We start from the raw sequence: 17731 nt of genomic DNA on the forward strand, positions 1-17731 counted from the left end.
GCCACTGACCATTGAGTATAAATAGAGTCGGTCTGGAATGATGTGCTTTTTAAAGGGATCACATTTGAAGTCAATAAGCGGTGTGGTCTTCTGGCTGCTGTCTGCTTGTCTGCCTGCCTGCGCATATTATTTTTCCTTTTCTTAAGAACAACGTTTCCATTTAGGGAATGCAGTAAGCGCATCAACGCATAGCAAAAGAAAACAAAAAACATTCTCCATGGAGTGTAATTAATTCTGCACAAGCAATGTGTGCGCAAAAGTCAATTAACTTTGAGGAAGAAAAACGCGTTCAACTGGCACAAAAAAATAAGGAGTTTTGCTTTTTACTTTTACTCTTTGTTAAAGAGATTCCAACTTCTGAGTTGTGTTGTGAATTGAATTGCGACGAAGAATTGAGAAAATGTAATGAAAGATCGTTAAATCCATTAGCGGGTTAATGCAAAAAGGTGACTTCATTGGCATTCATATTCAGAAGACTATATAGTTTTTTTATCACTGAGAATTCTTAGGAATTCATGTTAAAGTGGGCTAACAGAAATAATTTTTTCCATTTTCCCATTTTCGGGGAACTGAACTCAACTGAGTGATTTGTCAGTTTCGCTTGCGATTTTCCACTATCGGCTACGATATACCAGCTTTGGCTACGATTTTTCAGTTTCAGGTGAGCGATTTACCAGTTTCACCTATGTTTTGTAAATTTTGCCAGTCCTTTACTCTTTTCGACTACGATTTTATAGTTTTGGCTATGATTTAACGATAACGGCTGCGATTTACCAATTTCGGTTGCGATTTACGAGTTTTACAGCCTATTTCGGCTGCGATTTACCATTTACGACTGCGATTAATCAATTTCGGTTGCGATTTACAAGTTTGTTTGCGATTAACGATTTTCAGTTTCGATATTCCAGTTTCAGATACGCGATTTACTAGTTTCACTTGTGATTTGCAAGTTTCGGGTGTAACTTGCCAGCTTAACTTACGTTTTACTAACTTCGGCTGCGATTTACAAGTTTTGGGGTACGATTTACTCTTTTCGACTAGGATTTTACACCATAATCGGGTATGATTTCCCAGATTTGATTATGCGATTTGCTGGCTGCAATCTATTACTTTCGACTGCGATTTATGAGATTAGCAACGAATTACCAACTTCGGTTGCGATTTAACTGTTTCCGCCACGATTGACCGATTTCGGTAGCGATTTACCAGGTTTCTGCGATTAACCAGTTTCGGTTGTGATATAATCAGCTTTGGCTACGATTCTCCAATATCGGATGTGCTACTTACCAGATTCGCAAAGCGATTTGCCAATTTCGGTTGCGATTAACAAGTTTTGAGGTGCGATTTACTATTTGATAGTTTTAGGTACGATTTGCCAGTTTTAGGTATGATTAACCAGATTTGACTTTGATTTATAATTTTCTTGTGCTATTTGCTGGCTGTGATTTCCATGGTTCGACAGCGAAATATCAAATTCGGCTGCGATCTAACTATTTTAGTCGCGATTTACCATTTTTCACTGTGGTTAACCAATTTTCGTTGTGGTAAGAAAAAAATAACAAACATTCAATCGAAACATTGTTTTATTTAACCCTGAATCATACTATCAATCCATGGCAGATATTTAGCAACATAAGTAAAAACAGCTGGTTTAGATTTATCACAACTTGGTGAAAACATAGAAAACATACCAACAAGTTCACTTTTAGCTGGCCATCCAGCAATCAAACCACTGCCAAAATCAGAGTCACAAGGAGTATTCGAATTCTTACCCCAGCCTCCGACACAAATTTGTAAGTACTCGTCGAATTTACTTCCCAATGATTTCTCACAAACTTTACTGTCCAATATATTAAACATGCCATATTTAAGATTGTCATTGTCATATTCACTTCGTTGGCTCTTAGTTCTTTGATTAATCTGGGTTGTTGTAGAAGGAGCTGGTGGAGTTGTTGTTTTTGGTCGAGTTACTGCAGTTGTTGTCCAATCTGGTGTTGTTGTTCTTGGCATTCTTGGCGTTGTTGTTCTTGGCATTGTTGTCGTTTTTAGTTCTGGTTCATTGAAACCTGGCATCACTACAAACTTATTACGCAATGATTCAGTTGAAGATCTTGAAATATCAACCGGCTTAATTGTTTCAGAAAAGACCAACATCAATGGCAATCTTATCAAAGCTAAATCATCAAAATTTGTTGGATACACATAAACTTGATCACTATTCACCGAGCAAGTAAAATAATCATCTGCGCTTTGGTTTTTCTTCCCGAAATGCAATTCTATACGAGGACTGTCGGAAATACAAGCTGCCGATGTTAAAATCCATTGAGCATTTAGAATTGAACCACCACATTTACGTCCAGTTTGTAATGGAATTATGTAGACATGATGGGGAAAACGTTCCAAACTATCAACATCCTGTCCACCGGAAAGTCTTGCTATTGGATCCGATTGGGACTTTCCAAAGAATGCGGCAAATACAATGCAAGAAAGAATTAGTTTGAAGAACATTTTGAAACAAACTACTACCGAAATCAATTTTTGGTTGGCTTATTTATACTAGTTTCTTATGAGGAAAATTGATTAAGTTTGGTTGTAAGCTTTGAGATATCGATGATTTGAACAAGTTTTAATTAAGATGAAATTTTGACAAACATGTTTAACACCACAAAATGTATATTTTTTGTATTAAAAAAAAATATTCTAAGATAAGAAAGTAAATAGTGGAATCTTCAATTCGAATGGCATGAATGAAGGTACAGTTCGAAGACATTGGACTATTTTAACTTTAACTTAGATAAATATTTTGAGCTTTTTGTAAATAGATTCATAGAGTATAGTAATGTGTGTTATAACTCCGTATCAATTTTATCTCTTTATGGATTTATGAATTAAAAACTTTATTATGACTTTCTCTACGTAATGAAATTGAAGAATTTGATTCACACTTCAAAAATGTTTGAATTGGCCTCAACAAAGTTTGTTATTGAAATGACAATGAAATCGAAATATACCAAAATTTTGATCATATAAAAATGCAATTGTTATGGATACAATCACAAAATCGTAACGAAAAAAGTCTAAGAACAAAGAGTAGATATAATTAAGATTTTTCTGTGAACGGTGGAAAGGAGTCGATATGTTCAATCTTTGGTATCCTTCCGGATACCAAATGTCAAAAACGAACAAATCTTAGCTTGTATTTTTTCTTAATTGTTTACACTGATAGCATTACTTGACCTAAAATGAATATGATCAGAAGTACTTTATATAATTGATTGTAAATTAATTTCAAAATGGGTGGATACGAAACCCTTGAGTAAAAAGTCTAGACAATTAAATACATATTTCGAAAAATCGACACTGTGGCGTATACGTAACTTTTTATTTTATTTCTAAATAAAAACAAAAAATATCATGTTTGCTTGTACAAGCGATTAAAGTTATACTTCTCACTCACAGAAATTTTGTTTGGCTTCTTCCTGGATTAAGATATGAAAACTGCCATTTTTTTTAGAGTCGACAAAAAATGCTCTCGAAAATATTCGAACGCAAAGATGACGTTAATTTTGTTTTTTAACAAAACATTTTCTGATTACATTTAACTTCAAACATATAAATCAAGCAATTATCAAAGAAACTACGACTAATCATGTGCAGGTTGATTGTAATATTTTAACTCTTTCATAGATTTACCCCAAAAAAAATAAATACTATCTTTTTACAATTTATCGTTTTTAAAGCCTAATGTTATTTTTAGTATTTTATTTTATTAATATCACAAAGTACAATTATATCGGATAAAATTTAATTTTTGTTAAAAGTATAGGTAGTAATGATTTTTGAAATGACTAGTTTTTTTTTATGGAAAAAGAAAAAAAATATTTTCTTCGCACAACATTTTGTCAATGTTTGTACATGACAATCTTCAAAAAATTTTATATCACCTGAAAGCTTATAATTTCAGCTAAAAATATTCAACACAATAATTTCTGTATGAGATCTACAAAAATACCTGGAAATTTTGAATTCCCTCCAGCTTTCATAAAAAACAACCTTTTTTCTTCCATTAACATGCTGTCCATTTGTTTATCATAATATGAACGATGCCTTCAAAAAAGGATACACATAAAAAAATTGTTGTTCAAAAAATCATATTTTGAAAATCACGTAGTGAATAAATAACACAGGTGAACACGAAATTTGTGCTTGGGTTGTGACTATGAAATTATTATAGATATATTGATTCTTATCTGGAAAACTTTTTTTTTTTTTAATTTGCTTTTGAAGTCAGCAGAGCAATTTTCAGTGTTCAAGTAAATCGGTCTTTTACAAAAATTGTCGTGCGTAATTTTGGCAAAAACTCGAGAACGTCTTAACCGATTTGGCTGATTTTTGTTTTGTTTTCTTCATTTTAATACTGTTTTCATATTCATATTCAGAAAAAATAATAAAAACAGGAAATTTAAGAAGAAAAAAGAAAAATTAAATCGAAATTTTCGTTTTGTTCGAATTTTTGTCCGATGGGAGCTTGAGGCATTATTTTCAATATTTATGGTAAAAGTACTTCATTCCGAGGGTATTATTATTATACAAAAAAGACTGCTTACAAAAATAACTGTATCCAAACAGTAGCCAAACTAGTTTTTATTAAAATTCTTTATTTATTGAAAAATTAAATTAATTTGTTTGCATAGTATTTTTATTATTTTGTTGCATATGCAGGGTGTCTAAAAAGTAATGGATCAAACGAAGTGTGCTGATAGGCCAACTTTAGATCTCTCAGAAATTGGTTACTTGTTCATTCCAAATCCTTACGGTTTTCGATTAAATATGCAGTTCTTGTGATATTTCGAAAAATAACTACTTTGCAACAGTATTTTGCTTTCTCTGCCCATAATTGATTTTTGTTTTTTACGATTCTTTGACTAAAATATTGCCAAACAATAGGTCTGTTTAATGAAAAAAATCTAGTACAGAACAGATCAGAGCAGCACAAGTTTGTAAATACTGTCAAGATCAGAAAATACAAGAAAGATAAATACAAGAAAGATCGTATTTAACTAGATTGACAGTTGTCTAAATCAGTTGCAAACTTTTAAATTAAGAAATCATTTCTTGAAATGTTTTCTTACTAAAATAAATGATTTACTAGCGCTTTTTAATATTTCCTTAATTTGTTTTGTTATTAATCAAAAACTCTTAAGAAATTCACTTTTTAAAATCTAATTTTTTCTTATTTTTATTACAATTAAACAAACAGTTGACAATTGACAATTTTCACTCACTTGCTCTACCCCAAAACTTCTTATATTATATTAGCTTTAAATTATCTACATTTTATACCTCAACAGTTTTTTTGTATAACGCACGGTTCTTGCACTATAGCTCATAAAACTTGAGTTAGGCTCACTGGGTACGAAAATTGTATTTTTGCTCCCAACACTACAAAAGCAAATCTTAGGAGGGGAAAGACTGATTATCTATTGTTTTGGTTTACCATCAACCCAAAAAGTGCAAATTAAACCCAAGCACAAAAAATATTTTTATTTTTGTCGACCTGTGTAATTTTTGTATTATCTTTGCATTGGTATAACTCAAATTTCAACAAAAAAAAAATTCCCCTACCTATAATAACTACTTTTTCAAAACTCTTCCCCTTGCATAGTTTCAAACAACAAAACTGAGTATTGAAATTTTTTTAGAATATTTTCAACACTTTTGCCATTTTTCTAATAAATTTATTCTATCGATTAAAGAAAAATTCAACGACTTACCGTTTAGAAAATAAATGTTTTTACCATGTCATTTTACCCTATTTAATTGAATATTCAAAAATCTTTTCTCAGTAGGTATTCTTTCATGTATTTCAAAAATTCGACACTGAGGCGTATACGTAACTTTTTTCTTTTGAATAATATTTTTTCTTCTTTTTTGAATAATTTGAATACCTACAATTTTTTTGGTGAAAGCGTGCCTCAATCGGTTACCAAGATTTTAATATTGAAAAGTGGTTATTTTGTTAATCCATGCGAGTATGCCTACTCTGTATATTAAGGATTTTAATTAAAATCCTTTATCCTTCACGTGACAGCTTCCGTCATTTTTATGTTCATTGCAGTAAACGGTGCAAAATGAAAATATTAATAAAAGTTCTTTTTGCCATGATGTCCCACAGTCCAGTATACAACCAAACCATCAGCAGTTTAATAACAATTATCTGACGGCTCTTTATATGATGGTTATTTACCAAAAAAAAAATCCTTTAAGTACCTAGGCAAGTTTATATTTTTTCCAACTGACAAGTTAAATTTATGCAATCCGAAGCAATTCTCTGAACAAACTGACCATATTTTTTGGGTATTTATTTGGCGGGCATGGTAAAATTTGTGAGTTCATTTTATTTATGTTCATTTTTTTTTTCGTTTTGTTGAAAACGATCATTAATCTTTCGAAGGCAACATCACAAAAAATTGAGCTGTCAGATTAATTAAGGTGCCTCAGAGGAAAATAACAATATTGGACCAGTTCATATGGATTTTATTTGTTGTTGTTATGTTTTTCTCTGTTTTTTTTTTTTTTTTTTTTTTTTTGCATTATTGGCCGAACAATTTTGATGGCGGATTTTGGTGCTTTTTCCTTTTGAAACTCACAGTGTGTCGTATTGAAAAATCGAATTTTACAATTGACTGAGTCTTTCACATGCCTGAATGCTGGCTGGCTGGGATCAGGATCAGGATGTGTTATGCCCAGGTTCAGGAACAAAAAGCACTTCTCTGATGCGTGATGTATGAGATGGATTCCTGAAAGCAAAACAACAACAAACAAAAAAAACTGTTTGTACGTTCGGACGAGTCGGTCGAATAGTCGTTATATTGACGCTATAAGGATGATGATGTGAAATTTGTTGTTTAACGAGGAATACAGAGGGCGTGTGTGCAGCATCACTCAAAGTCAAATTATTATTGAACGCTGCTATCTGCGGTATTTTTGCGAAATCCAACGAATATTTTGTGTGAGGCCGCCCGCACCGCCGCCGCTGCTTTTTTAGCGATAGTGCATTAATTTGTATGTTCGGTTCGCGTATACATTTCGACTTTTATATGTACATATTTTTCGTATCCATTAAGAATGCAAATTATTCGTTTTATTGGTGGTATTGCAGAGAGAAGAGCATCAGATGAGGCTTTGTGAGGGATTATTTTGTGTTGTGGCAGATTGATTGCGAGTTCAATAATGAAAATGGGAGCGACATGCAAAATGTGTCTATTTGCCTTTGTCATTATAGAAGAGAGTTTATATTTATTGGAAGGAGAATGAGATATGATGGTTAAATGTGGTTTGTTTGACACTCAGCACTAATGGGCTTTCAGAGTGTGTATCCAACTATTTTCAGCTTTTTGGTAAATCAAATAGAAAGTAGAGGTTTTTTTTGTATTTGAACTGTCAAAAGAGCCAATTATTTTAGTTATAGTTATTTGAAATGTCTATATTTAAAAGTTATTTTAAGGATTGGTACACAAAAGTTAAAAGCATACTTGACAAAGTTAAATAAATAATGGCTATGAAAACGAAAAGAGAGACTTCCTTTTGAATTTTAATTGTTAGACAATTTTGCAAATTTATTGCGACATATGTATGTAAATAATATATATATGTAATGTAGGGTGTTCAGTAGAAACATAATAATTTTATTCAAAAACTGTTTCTAAAAAACTTTGAAACTTTATTGCTTATGCTATTAGTCTAAGATCCCGCCATAGGACGACCTACCCTCATCGTTATACCAGTTTATATTTTTATATTTATATTTTCTGAAAGGTAGTGCCTAGAGAAATAGTTTGCTCATGGCATCCTGTCAAGGCATAGGGTTGCCACGCTTTAAAGTTCATTTTTTTAGTTTTTTTTTTTCGATTACGCCAGCCTGCTTACATCGTAAGTCTTAGAAGTGAAAAAAACTATTATGTCAGAAGTCAGAGAAAATTAAATTTGAATATTCGGGATTTTTAGAAATTTTGAAATTTTAGTAGGGTTAACTAAGGTGAATTTAGAAAAAAAGTCAAAAAGCTATTTCCTTAACAAAAAGTGGTAGAAAAAAGATTTATACTGGGATCGAAAGATATTGTTAATTTAAATAAAATGCACGACTGGGGTCGCACGTACTTGCCATTATGCTTAAAGTAACTCTAATGTTAAGGCTTTTAATTCAAGAAAATTAGGGAAAATTTAAAATTTGATATTTTCAAGAAATTAAAAAGTAAATAAAAAATAAAATCTGTTTTTATAATTAATTAAACATCGTTTTACGAAAAACCAAGTATGCCATTTCATTTCTTGTATAAAAATGTATTTTTAGAAGAAAAAATTTGAAAATCGTTAGAGCCGTTTTTTAAAATAATAATTTTTTATATATAAAAATTTTCTAACATTTTTCAAAAAAACAGTTGGTATGCCATTTTGAAGAAATAATGATTTTACACATGAAAACGTAATTTGAAAATTTTTCACAAACCCGTTTTAAAAAAATTGATTTTTCAAAAAAAAATCTTGAAATATTTTTTAAAAATCCAAAAATGTATTTTTTGAAAATTTTCTAAAATTTTAATATTAGGTACCTTTACTTAAACACTTTTGTGTAAAAATTTTGGTTTAAATCGGGTTAGTTTTGTACGAGATATTTAGAAACCAAAAAAAAATGGCAGGTACCGTTAATAACGGTACAAAAAATATTTTTTTTATTTCGAAAGTTGGCTCTTATATGTAATACTATACACAAAAATTTTAAACAAAATCGTTAGAGCCGTTTTCGAAAAAAAAAATAGCTTTTCTATTTCCGTTATATGACAGATACCGTTAGTTTTGGTTCTAAAAAGACAAGACTGTAGTAACTCAAATTGATTTTTGCTTGAAATAATTGCTAAATAGCTAATTGCATTAATTTTATAATTGAACTTGATAATTTTTTTTTTTTTTTAATTTGAAACAGTTTGTCAATAAACAGTTTTTCGCCTGATTCAGAGAGAAATGTCCAATGGACGTCTTGTAAATACTTGATTTTCAGCATTTACTCACTTTACTTCGAAAATTTTCAATTAAGGCATTTGCAATCATTTTTGCATTCCACCTAGTATTAAGGCAATGTTGAACTTGATTTAAAAAAATAAAAAATTGTAACATACCTTCATAAACTCTTCATTAAATAACTATTCTCTTTAAAATATTCATATCCTTTTCTTATTTTTCTTAAATAAAGTTGAATAAAAAATACCTCAAAACCTTATTATAGGTACATCAAATATCAGATCCATTTTTTCTTCTTCACCTAATCGTGTCGTTAGATTTTATTCATTATTATGACTAAACCAAAATAAAAAAAAAAACAATTCGACAACGAATAGACAATGCGGTTTTTGCCCTCATTCAAAAAGATATTCACAAATAAAACACTAATAATTCCATTCAGTCTGGGTCAGATAAAAAGGAACCTTTTTTCTTCTTCTTTATGATTTATGACAACAAAGGATATATTTTTTTCTTATTTTGATCCTCCTTTTGGTTTCTATATTCTTCATTTCGTTTTCATCCCAAACAAAAATTATGAATCATTTTGCATTTTTCACATCATCATTGTTTCTATAAATGGAGAATATTATAATCTTCTACATACGAACATGTGAGAGCACATATTTACATGCAGACAAACCTCTGTCTGTGGTCGTTTTTATGTGTAAAGATAGATATTCGATTAAGAAAAAGGACGAGAGAAATCCTTTTTCTTTTATCTAATAATTTTGTTATGACAAAAAAAAAAACGAAGAAAAAAAACTAGAATGCCAAACTTTTGCTTTTCAATTTCAATTAATTCCCCAGTCATCTGTGATCAACTTTAGCTGTGTGCTTGCTTGTTTAAGGGAAGAAAAAAAGGACACACATTCCAGCAGAGACGATTGAATGAATGTCCCGAAAGATGGTGGATTCCAATTTACCATTCTATGGTTTTTGTAGAAAGTTTTTTTGTGATGTATTTTTTTTTCTTATGAGTTTTTTTTTGTTATTTTTTTTTTATTTTGAAAATGTCGTCTACGATGTGGTTTCTTACTGTGTGCTACTCCTCCTTTGTCATTTCACGTTTATTCTACCATTCGATTGCAGCTTTTGTGTCGCAAAGTTGGTATGTGCCCGTGATACCAATTGTACTTGCTTGTCACCTACCATTGCCGCCGCCTGCCTGCCAGCCTGCTGCTTCGAGCCAAAAGCAAGTGAACAAGAACAAGAACCTGGAAACGGACTTTCTGTTGATGTAGACTATGTCGTTCCTTAATCCTGTTTTTTTTTTTTTTTTTTGTTTTTTTCTTTATTTTTTTCAGTTTGTTTGTTGCCTTTTTTTTCCTGTTGGCATTGCCATAAATTTTCAATCCTTGTGTTGGCTTTAATGCATGGCGTAATGCACTTAAGAGTGTGGTGTTGTTGTTGTTGTTTATATTTCTTTTATATTTTTTTCTTGGAGAGAATACATTGACGCCAAGAATTTCTTTTTTTGTTTTTTTTTTGCAATTTTTTATTTGGGAAATCCACTTGGAAAATTATCAATAAAAACAAAAACGTAAATAAGAGTTCCTTTCTTTTTGCACTTTTTTTCCTTTTGACTGTTTTTTCTTCTTACCGTTTGGTTCTTGTTCCTGGTGAATTTTTGAGTTTCTGTGGAGCAGGATGGCGACCAAAAATTGTAGCTAAAAATCTTTGCTTGGAGCTTTTTCAATTACTCCCGGTTTGGAAGTGAATGTGTATTTCTTTTTTTTTCATTTTTTTTATGGAAAGGAAGAACAAAAAAAAGGCTTGAAGGAAAGTAAAAATGTTCTTTTGTTATATGGAGAGGACGTTAGAAGGTATAAATGATGGTAGGAGAAAAAATTTTTTTTTTTTGTTTCGTTGCCAACAAGTAAAGGACATCATGTGTGGTAGTTGAATGCTTCATCATGACTTCTTTATTCTAAGTAAAAAAGTAATAAATGACGTAATGTATGTATGAATGTGTATGTAGCTATCTACGACATACACACAAATATATGCATATTACAGTCAACATCAGTTGTCCGTTTCGACTTTTAAGTGTAGTTGCAAGTGATTGTTTAAATAAAGGGTATTGAGTTTTTTTTTATTTTGACGAGCATTATTGAAGAATGACACTTGAAGTGTCAAGTTTTTTTTCTCGTGTTTGTTTTCAAAAAAAGACAAATGAGTGTCTGGTGCCATGAATAACAAATAAAATCTCATAGATCTGTCAATTTGTCTGTGTTTTGCTGTAGGTGCGGGTAATAAGGCCTAAATAACTTTTTGTTAATTACAATTCTAGATAATTTTGTATTAAAAATAAACAAAATATGGGAGGTTCTGTTTAAAAACAAGCAAAAAAACCATTAAACCTTTGACAGTAGGCCTTTATAAACCATCGTAGGGTAATAAGGCCTAGCTTACATTTTAAATTGCAGATGATTTGTTATTAAAAACAAAAAAAAAAACATTGCAAGTTCTTTCGAAAAAACAAGCAAAAAAAATAATAAAACCTTGTCTGTAAGCATTTTCAAACGATGGTAGTGTAATAAGGCCTAGCTAACTTTTTGTTAATTAAAATTCCAGATGATTTGTGATTAAAAATAAACAAAAAATGGCAGGTTCTGTCGAAAAACAAGCAAACTAAAACATTAAACCTTGTCAGTAGACCTTTATAAACCATGGTAGGGTAATATGGCCTAGCTAACTTTTTGTTATTTAAAATTCTAGATAATTTGTTATTAAAAATAATCAAAACCTGACAGTTTCGGTCGAAAAACAAGCAAAATAAAACATTTAACCTTGTCATTAAGTCTTTATAAACCATGGCAGGGTAATAAGGCCTACTACAATATTAAACGAATAGTAGAAGAAGTACTACTGACAAGCCACAAAGAATTTAAGTTGTGCTAAAATTCTTTCATCCAAAAATCATAATTCATAATCACACAGTAAAATTTTACAGCAGATACCTTCATAAATTAACAAAATGTATAACCACAATAAACATAACAAACCAGTCTTTCCCAATCCATGAAATATAATTTTTGCTAAGGCAGTAAAATTTCAATAGACCCAATGCAATAAAATAATTAAATTGCACACTTTTGTATTCGAAAATTCGAACAAAAAGGACAATAATCAGCTCAGTGTGGTGTTTGCATTGTGTATATTCTCGTACCTATACAACTCTTATACAAATACAGAGAGTTATAGTTTGAAGTTTGCTAAAGGATAACAGAGCATGAGGAATTGCAAATTAATTAATAGAACTCAATATTATAGGGGCGCTACTTAAATGCGGTATAGGTACTATGTGTACGAGATGGTATTGTTTTCGGAAGTTTGTTCACCTTTTTCATTACTCCACACGTTCATTGTTTGTCAGAACTCTGAATCAACTCGAATGAATGTTGGACGTTAAAGGTAAACGTAGGTAACGTCGAACGTTGAATATCGTTGGTATTAAATACCTACCTGGCCATTGAGGTGATTTTTACTCACCTGATAATAAATATTAAATAAAGCAGCTGAAAGGTTTTATTTACAAAAAGGGATAGGTAAGGTAGGTACCATTTTAATGAATTCAATTTCACTCTTTTACTAAAAGGACACCGTTTTTTTATTCGTATTCCAGAATCAGGATGTAGGATTAAGTGGAGCAAACTGTTTACCTACTTCGCAAAAGGATATCTCTTTGAAGTTTTGTAAAATGATTTTTATAAAGGGTAGCTTGGATATTTTTTTATGAAATATTTAGAATTTAGTTTAAGTAGAGCGTTATTTTTTTTTTTATTTTGAAAATAGTTTATCTTTATAAATTATGTCAAACGTAGGTACTCCGATTTTATAAATATAAAACTTCGGCTACATTAAAAGTATACTGTCCAATTATTAGGCCATAGATATAATTTGATTCATTGTTTTTAATATCAAAAGTATTGTAACTATTGTGCTGTCTGAGAAGGTCTTCAAATACCTTGAAACGGGTGTGACTTTAACGTCACACCCGTTACATCTTATTTGAAAATGCTTGAAGAGTGGAATTTAGTGCTCATAACCCAAAACAAATAATTATGCCTACATTATTATTGAAATACATATTGATTAACTCCGTCATAAATTGAAAAATATTGAAGAATGTAATTTAATGTAATGTAATGTAATTTAATGTCAATAAAAGATTGACTAAAATTATTAGGCTATTGATTATGTCATTTAGAAAATAACTAAGACGTTCACGGGTTTTTATTGCAGGAATCGTTCCATGGGTTATAAAAGAACATAAAACCGCGGAGTGCTATTAAATGAGAGGGTGGAAACTGAAGATAGGGGTGTAAAAGCCACCTTTTTGGTTTTTTCAATATATCTCGTAAACCGAGCAAAATTTTAGTATATTGCTCTGAAAACTTTTTGTAGAGAATTGAATTTCCTATTAGAATAATGTTTTTTAAAAATTGAGAAAAAAATTTCCATTCCATAAAAAAATCGATTTTTTGCTTTTTTAGTTGTACATTTTTTTTTTGGGTTGAGATAGACATAAACATTGCTCCAAAGAAAAAAAGAAGATTAAATTTCCTTCAAAACCCTGTACTCACTAAATTTTTTCATTGAAAATTAACCGAAGTATGGCCATTTTAATCTATCTTTTTTTTCGTATTTTTAGTTTTATATTTGAAAAGCATCGGAGATACCTATCAATTGTAAGTAGGGGGCCAAATAAGGCCCTGTTCCCAATAAGGCTCACTTGTCAGAAAACACAGAAACGAGCATATGTAAACCATGTCTGCAAGAAAACATACAAAGGAAAAAAAGACAGCTGCCTAATTAATGTCGGGACTTGCATGTTGATTGAAGTTCGTTGAGGGCTGAAGTCGTACCAAATTATAAAAAAGTAGTGTGTTTAATGTTCTTTTTTAACAAACTTCAAGCAGGTAAGTACCTACATATTTTTGATTTTTAACGCATAACATAAAATATTTGAAGCAAGTTATTACATTTGTTTGTAAAAAATGTTTGATTGTTAGTTTTAAATAATTTTTTTTTAAAGCCTTGCATGTTCCTAATAAGGCCCAAAAAAATTTGGGATGTGCCTTATTGAGCACACGCAAATTTTGTTTTTATTTTGTATTTTTAATGTGTTTCCGATAAAATGTCAACTTTTCCCAAAAAAAAAAAGAGCCATTAATTGGGCAGAAGCCGATATATAAAATGCATTGCAGGGTTTGGAACGCGATTTTACACAGCGTGAAGCTTCCAAATCACTAAATTGTGTTGCGTTTTCTTTTTTTCATGTTTACCTTTTTCAACTTTTTTTTTATACTTTTGCGAAGAAGGATATTTTGGTTCTATATTTTTTATGATAAAAATGATTTTTTTTTTAATTAAGTTTTTTTTTTTTATTTTTTGTTAAAATTAAGAGACTGTTTTCTTATAAAATTGAAAAAAAAAATGTTATTGAAACACATTGATTTGTTTGTGAGGTTTGAAAGGTTGTACAATGTACATATTCCTGCTAGAAATTTTGCGCAATTCTTAAGAAAACTGAGTGGGCCTTATTAAAACCCCCTTGGGCCTTATTAAGTAAAACGTTAACTTTTTTTTAATCGAAAAAATCAGAGATCGGAAATAAATCTCAACCTTTTGAAAGGTTCCTTAATAACTCTTATTTGTCGCCATTTTCAATAAAGGTCATAAAATAACCTTTATTTAAAAAAAAAGAAATATTTCGGTCAAGGTCTGAGAAAAACCTTTATTTTATATTTTTTTATGTTCCGGTCAACCAGTGAGATTTATCGCTGAGAGAAAAAAATAAATCTCATCTGCAAATGTATCAATTCCTAGAGACATGGGAGTGGTACCATATGAAAGCTTATATTCTCAGCTACCCGATAGTGGTATAATCGGGTTTTTGGATTTTTTTTTTTTTTTCAAAATCCCGAGAAAATCGCGTTTGAAAGTTGGGGTAGAGTAATTTTTGGGAGTGATGACTAATGATAGCTTGTGTCATGGGCACATTGTCAGATTTTTAAAAATTCTTCTTCCATGTTAAACCGCCACATCATGCCTATTTTTTCGGGCTTAACTTTTTTTTACCTTTAAGTTCTCCCGGTTTGAGAACGCGTCCACCTACAGGGATGGGAGTTGTACCCAAATGTAGGTTAGAGTCCCCGCTACCTTTTGGCGGGCGGGCGAAAACGCTTCTGGAAGCTGAACGCTTTGACCTAGATATTAGAACATCGGTCTCCTGAAACATTTGAAACTTTAAGGGCTTTGTTATATTAATTAATATTAATATCGAATTAAGATATTCTGCATATTAATAATTGGAGAGTATTTTAAACTCTTCAAAAAGTGAAATATAGAAATCAAGATTCTCAGGGGACAAAGGTAGGTACCTAGTTTTTAAATCATTTTTCAAAGTTTTGTTTTTTTTTTCTTATTTCAGAGAATTTTAACCTGTTTATATTTTTACAAATTTATAGTTGATCATATTGTTTTTAAATTCTACTTACCACTTAGGCTTAAAAATCCAATGATAACATTAACTCCTAAGAGTGTCTTATATCCGAAAAACATTTTGATTCTATTCATAATAATATAATCCATTGCTGAGTTATTAAAATTATCCTTTAGAAGGATTTTTAAGTTGGTTTATCTTCCAGTAAATTTTTTATTATTATTTTTTACAAATTGAATAAATTAAATTGTATTTTTTTTTCCTTTAAAAAAAAAAATCAACAACAATAATAAAACTTCACTTTATTTACACTCAATAATATTTCATTTTCTGTCGGGTGTGTATGTTAATTTATTACAAAAAAAAAACAACAACAATTAAGGAAATGCAACACGGGCCAAGCCACTATGCAAAAAGATTGATAGATACAAGATATACAAAGTGCACTGCACTTAACTTTGGTGTGATATTAAAAAACGCACCTTTTTCAATTCGTTTTTTTTTTTTTCTTTCTATTTAACAAACCGTGATAAACATCCCAAATGTCTAGAAGATAAAGGAAGAACACATTAATTCACTTCATTCACTTTTCCTTTCAACTATATTTTTTTTTTTTGTATCTATAGATATTGATACTCTATGAAACCGTGATTCGTATTCGTTTTTTGTATCTATCCTTTGCACTATAGAAAATATAGTGTGTTGTATTTTTTGTTTATTTACTTTATGTACGTATTCCTGTTTTTTTTTTCTTAGTTTGACGATAACCGAAAATGAATTGCCTCACTCATCACGCGTATCTATTAGTACGGTTCAATTACCTTACAAAAGATATTTATCTTATATTTTTTTTTTATTTATTTTTTTTTTTTTATTTTTACCCTCGACCACGGTTATAGATGAAAGGGACACGCATAGAACCATAAAACATGTGTGCATATGTGCATTTGTGCATGTGTGTATGTTTAGAAGAGAAGGGCTAGATAAATTTATATAGAAATTAAAAAGTACTCCAACAATTCACTTGACAAAGGTTCTCGGTTCTCGTATTCAGAATTAGCTCTAGTGCCAATATAAACTGTGAACTATAAATAATGCAAACAAAGACAAATAACAGTAAAAAAAACCGCGCGCGATTCGTCAGACACGAAGAGCGAACGCGAAAAAAAGAATGAATGATGCAGTAGCGGCAGGGATTGAGAGGATGAGTCGCATCAATTAATGCGAATCAACTTGCCGGCTTTTGGATATAAAATACCGCCACGGCCGGCCATAAAGTTGATTAAGATTGTTTATCTTTTTTATATAGCTCTCTCATTCGAAGTTAAACTCACTCGAATGGACAAAGTTTATTGATGTTTGACCAGGTAAAAAATTATCTGATCTATCAGATTATTTATTTCTTGATAAATTCCAAAAAAATATATATTTTTGATTGAAACCGCAACTAAACTCTCATATGACCAACCGTATCCGTGAACCGACTCAAAACAACTAAAAGATTGGGATTTGAGATTCTTGTAAAACGGGAAGAGTATAACAATATTTCGAGTTGAATTTTTGTATCCCCATACAAAAAAAAATTCCCTGTTTTCCTTGTATTTGTGTGTTGGGAATTGGAAAAGTGAGTGAATATAGCGAAGGGAATGCATGCGTTCCCGATATACCTTACCTATTCCCTGCTTCTGTTTTTTTTGTAGATTGGTATTAGTGTTGACTTTCTGGTTTTTGATTTGTATTAGTTTAAGTCTGTTGTGAGTGAGTTCAATGGGTCTATTATATGAGTTCTTGCTTGGGTGTTGGGTTTAGAAGCGAGTGAAATGGAATGAGGATTCAAATTGAGTAGGTATTTTTTTATATTTTTCTTTTATTGTTTTGATTTTTATGCAATGCATATTGAGTTGTTTATTTTTATGTTTACATTTTTTTTTGTATCCGAGTGAAAATGGATAAAAACAGAAATGAGTGTTTTTTTTTTTTTTTTAAATATGGATGCATATTTGCATTTTTAGATTTTATTATAGAAGTTGAAGATGCACTTCAACTTGAGTGAGTTTGATTGCGTTGCCGTTGTGTTGTTAGGGTAGGTCTTTTACTATGATTTATGTCGAAGGTAGGTAAAAAAAAAAACATTGTTAAAATATTTCCGATGGTCATCAAGAATAAAAAAGGATGGGTGAAAGGTGTTTTTTTGTCTATTTAACTGAATTTATATTGGATTTT

At 30.6% G+C, this 17731-nt stretch overlaps 1 protein-coding gene across 1 annotated transcript in view; it reads right to left on the reverse strand.

Moving 5' to 3' along the window:
• The window catches only part of LOC129917784 (tyrosine-protein kinase-like otk), a 120618-nt gene extending 104874 nt beyond the window's left edge, over positions 1 to 15744 (reverse strand). The window contains exon 1 of the mRNA XM_055997926.1: positions 15564 to 15744. Within this exon, the coding sequence (XP_055853901.1) occupies positions 15564 to 15657 (94 nt within the window). The 5' untranslated portion in view covers positions 15658 to 15744. The remainder of the gene's footprint in view (positions 1 to 15563) is intronic.
• Between the last annotated feature and the right edge of the window lie 1987 nt (positions 15745 to 17731).

Source organism: Episyrphus balteatus, chromosome 4 (genome assembly GCF_945859705.1).
Source record: "Episyrphus balteatus chromosome 4, idEpiBalt1.1, whole genome shotgun sequence".
Classification (NCBI taxonomy): Eukaryota; Metazoa; Arthropoda; class Insecta; order Diptera; family Syrphidae; genus Episyrphus; species Episyrphus balteatus.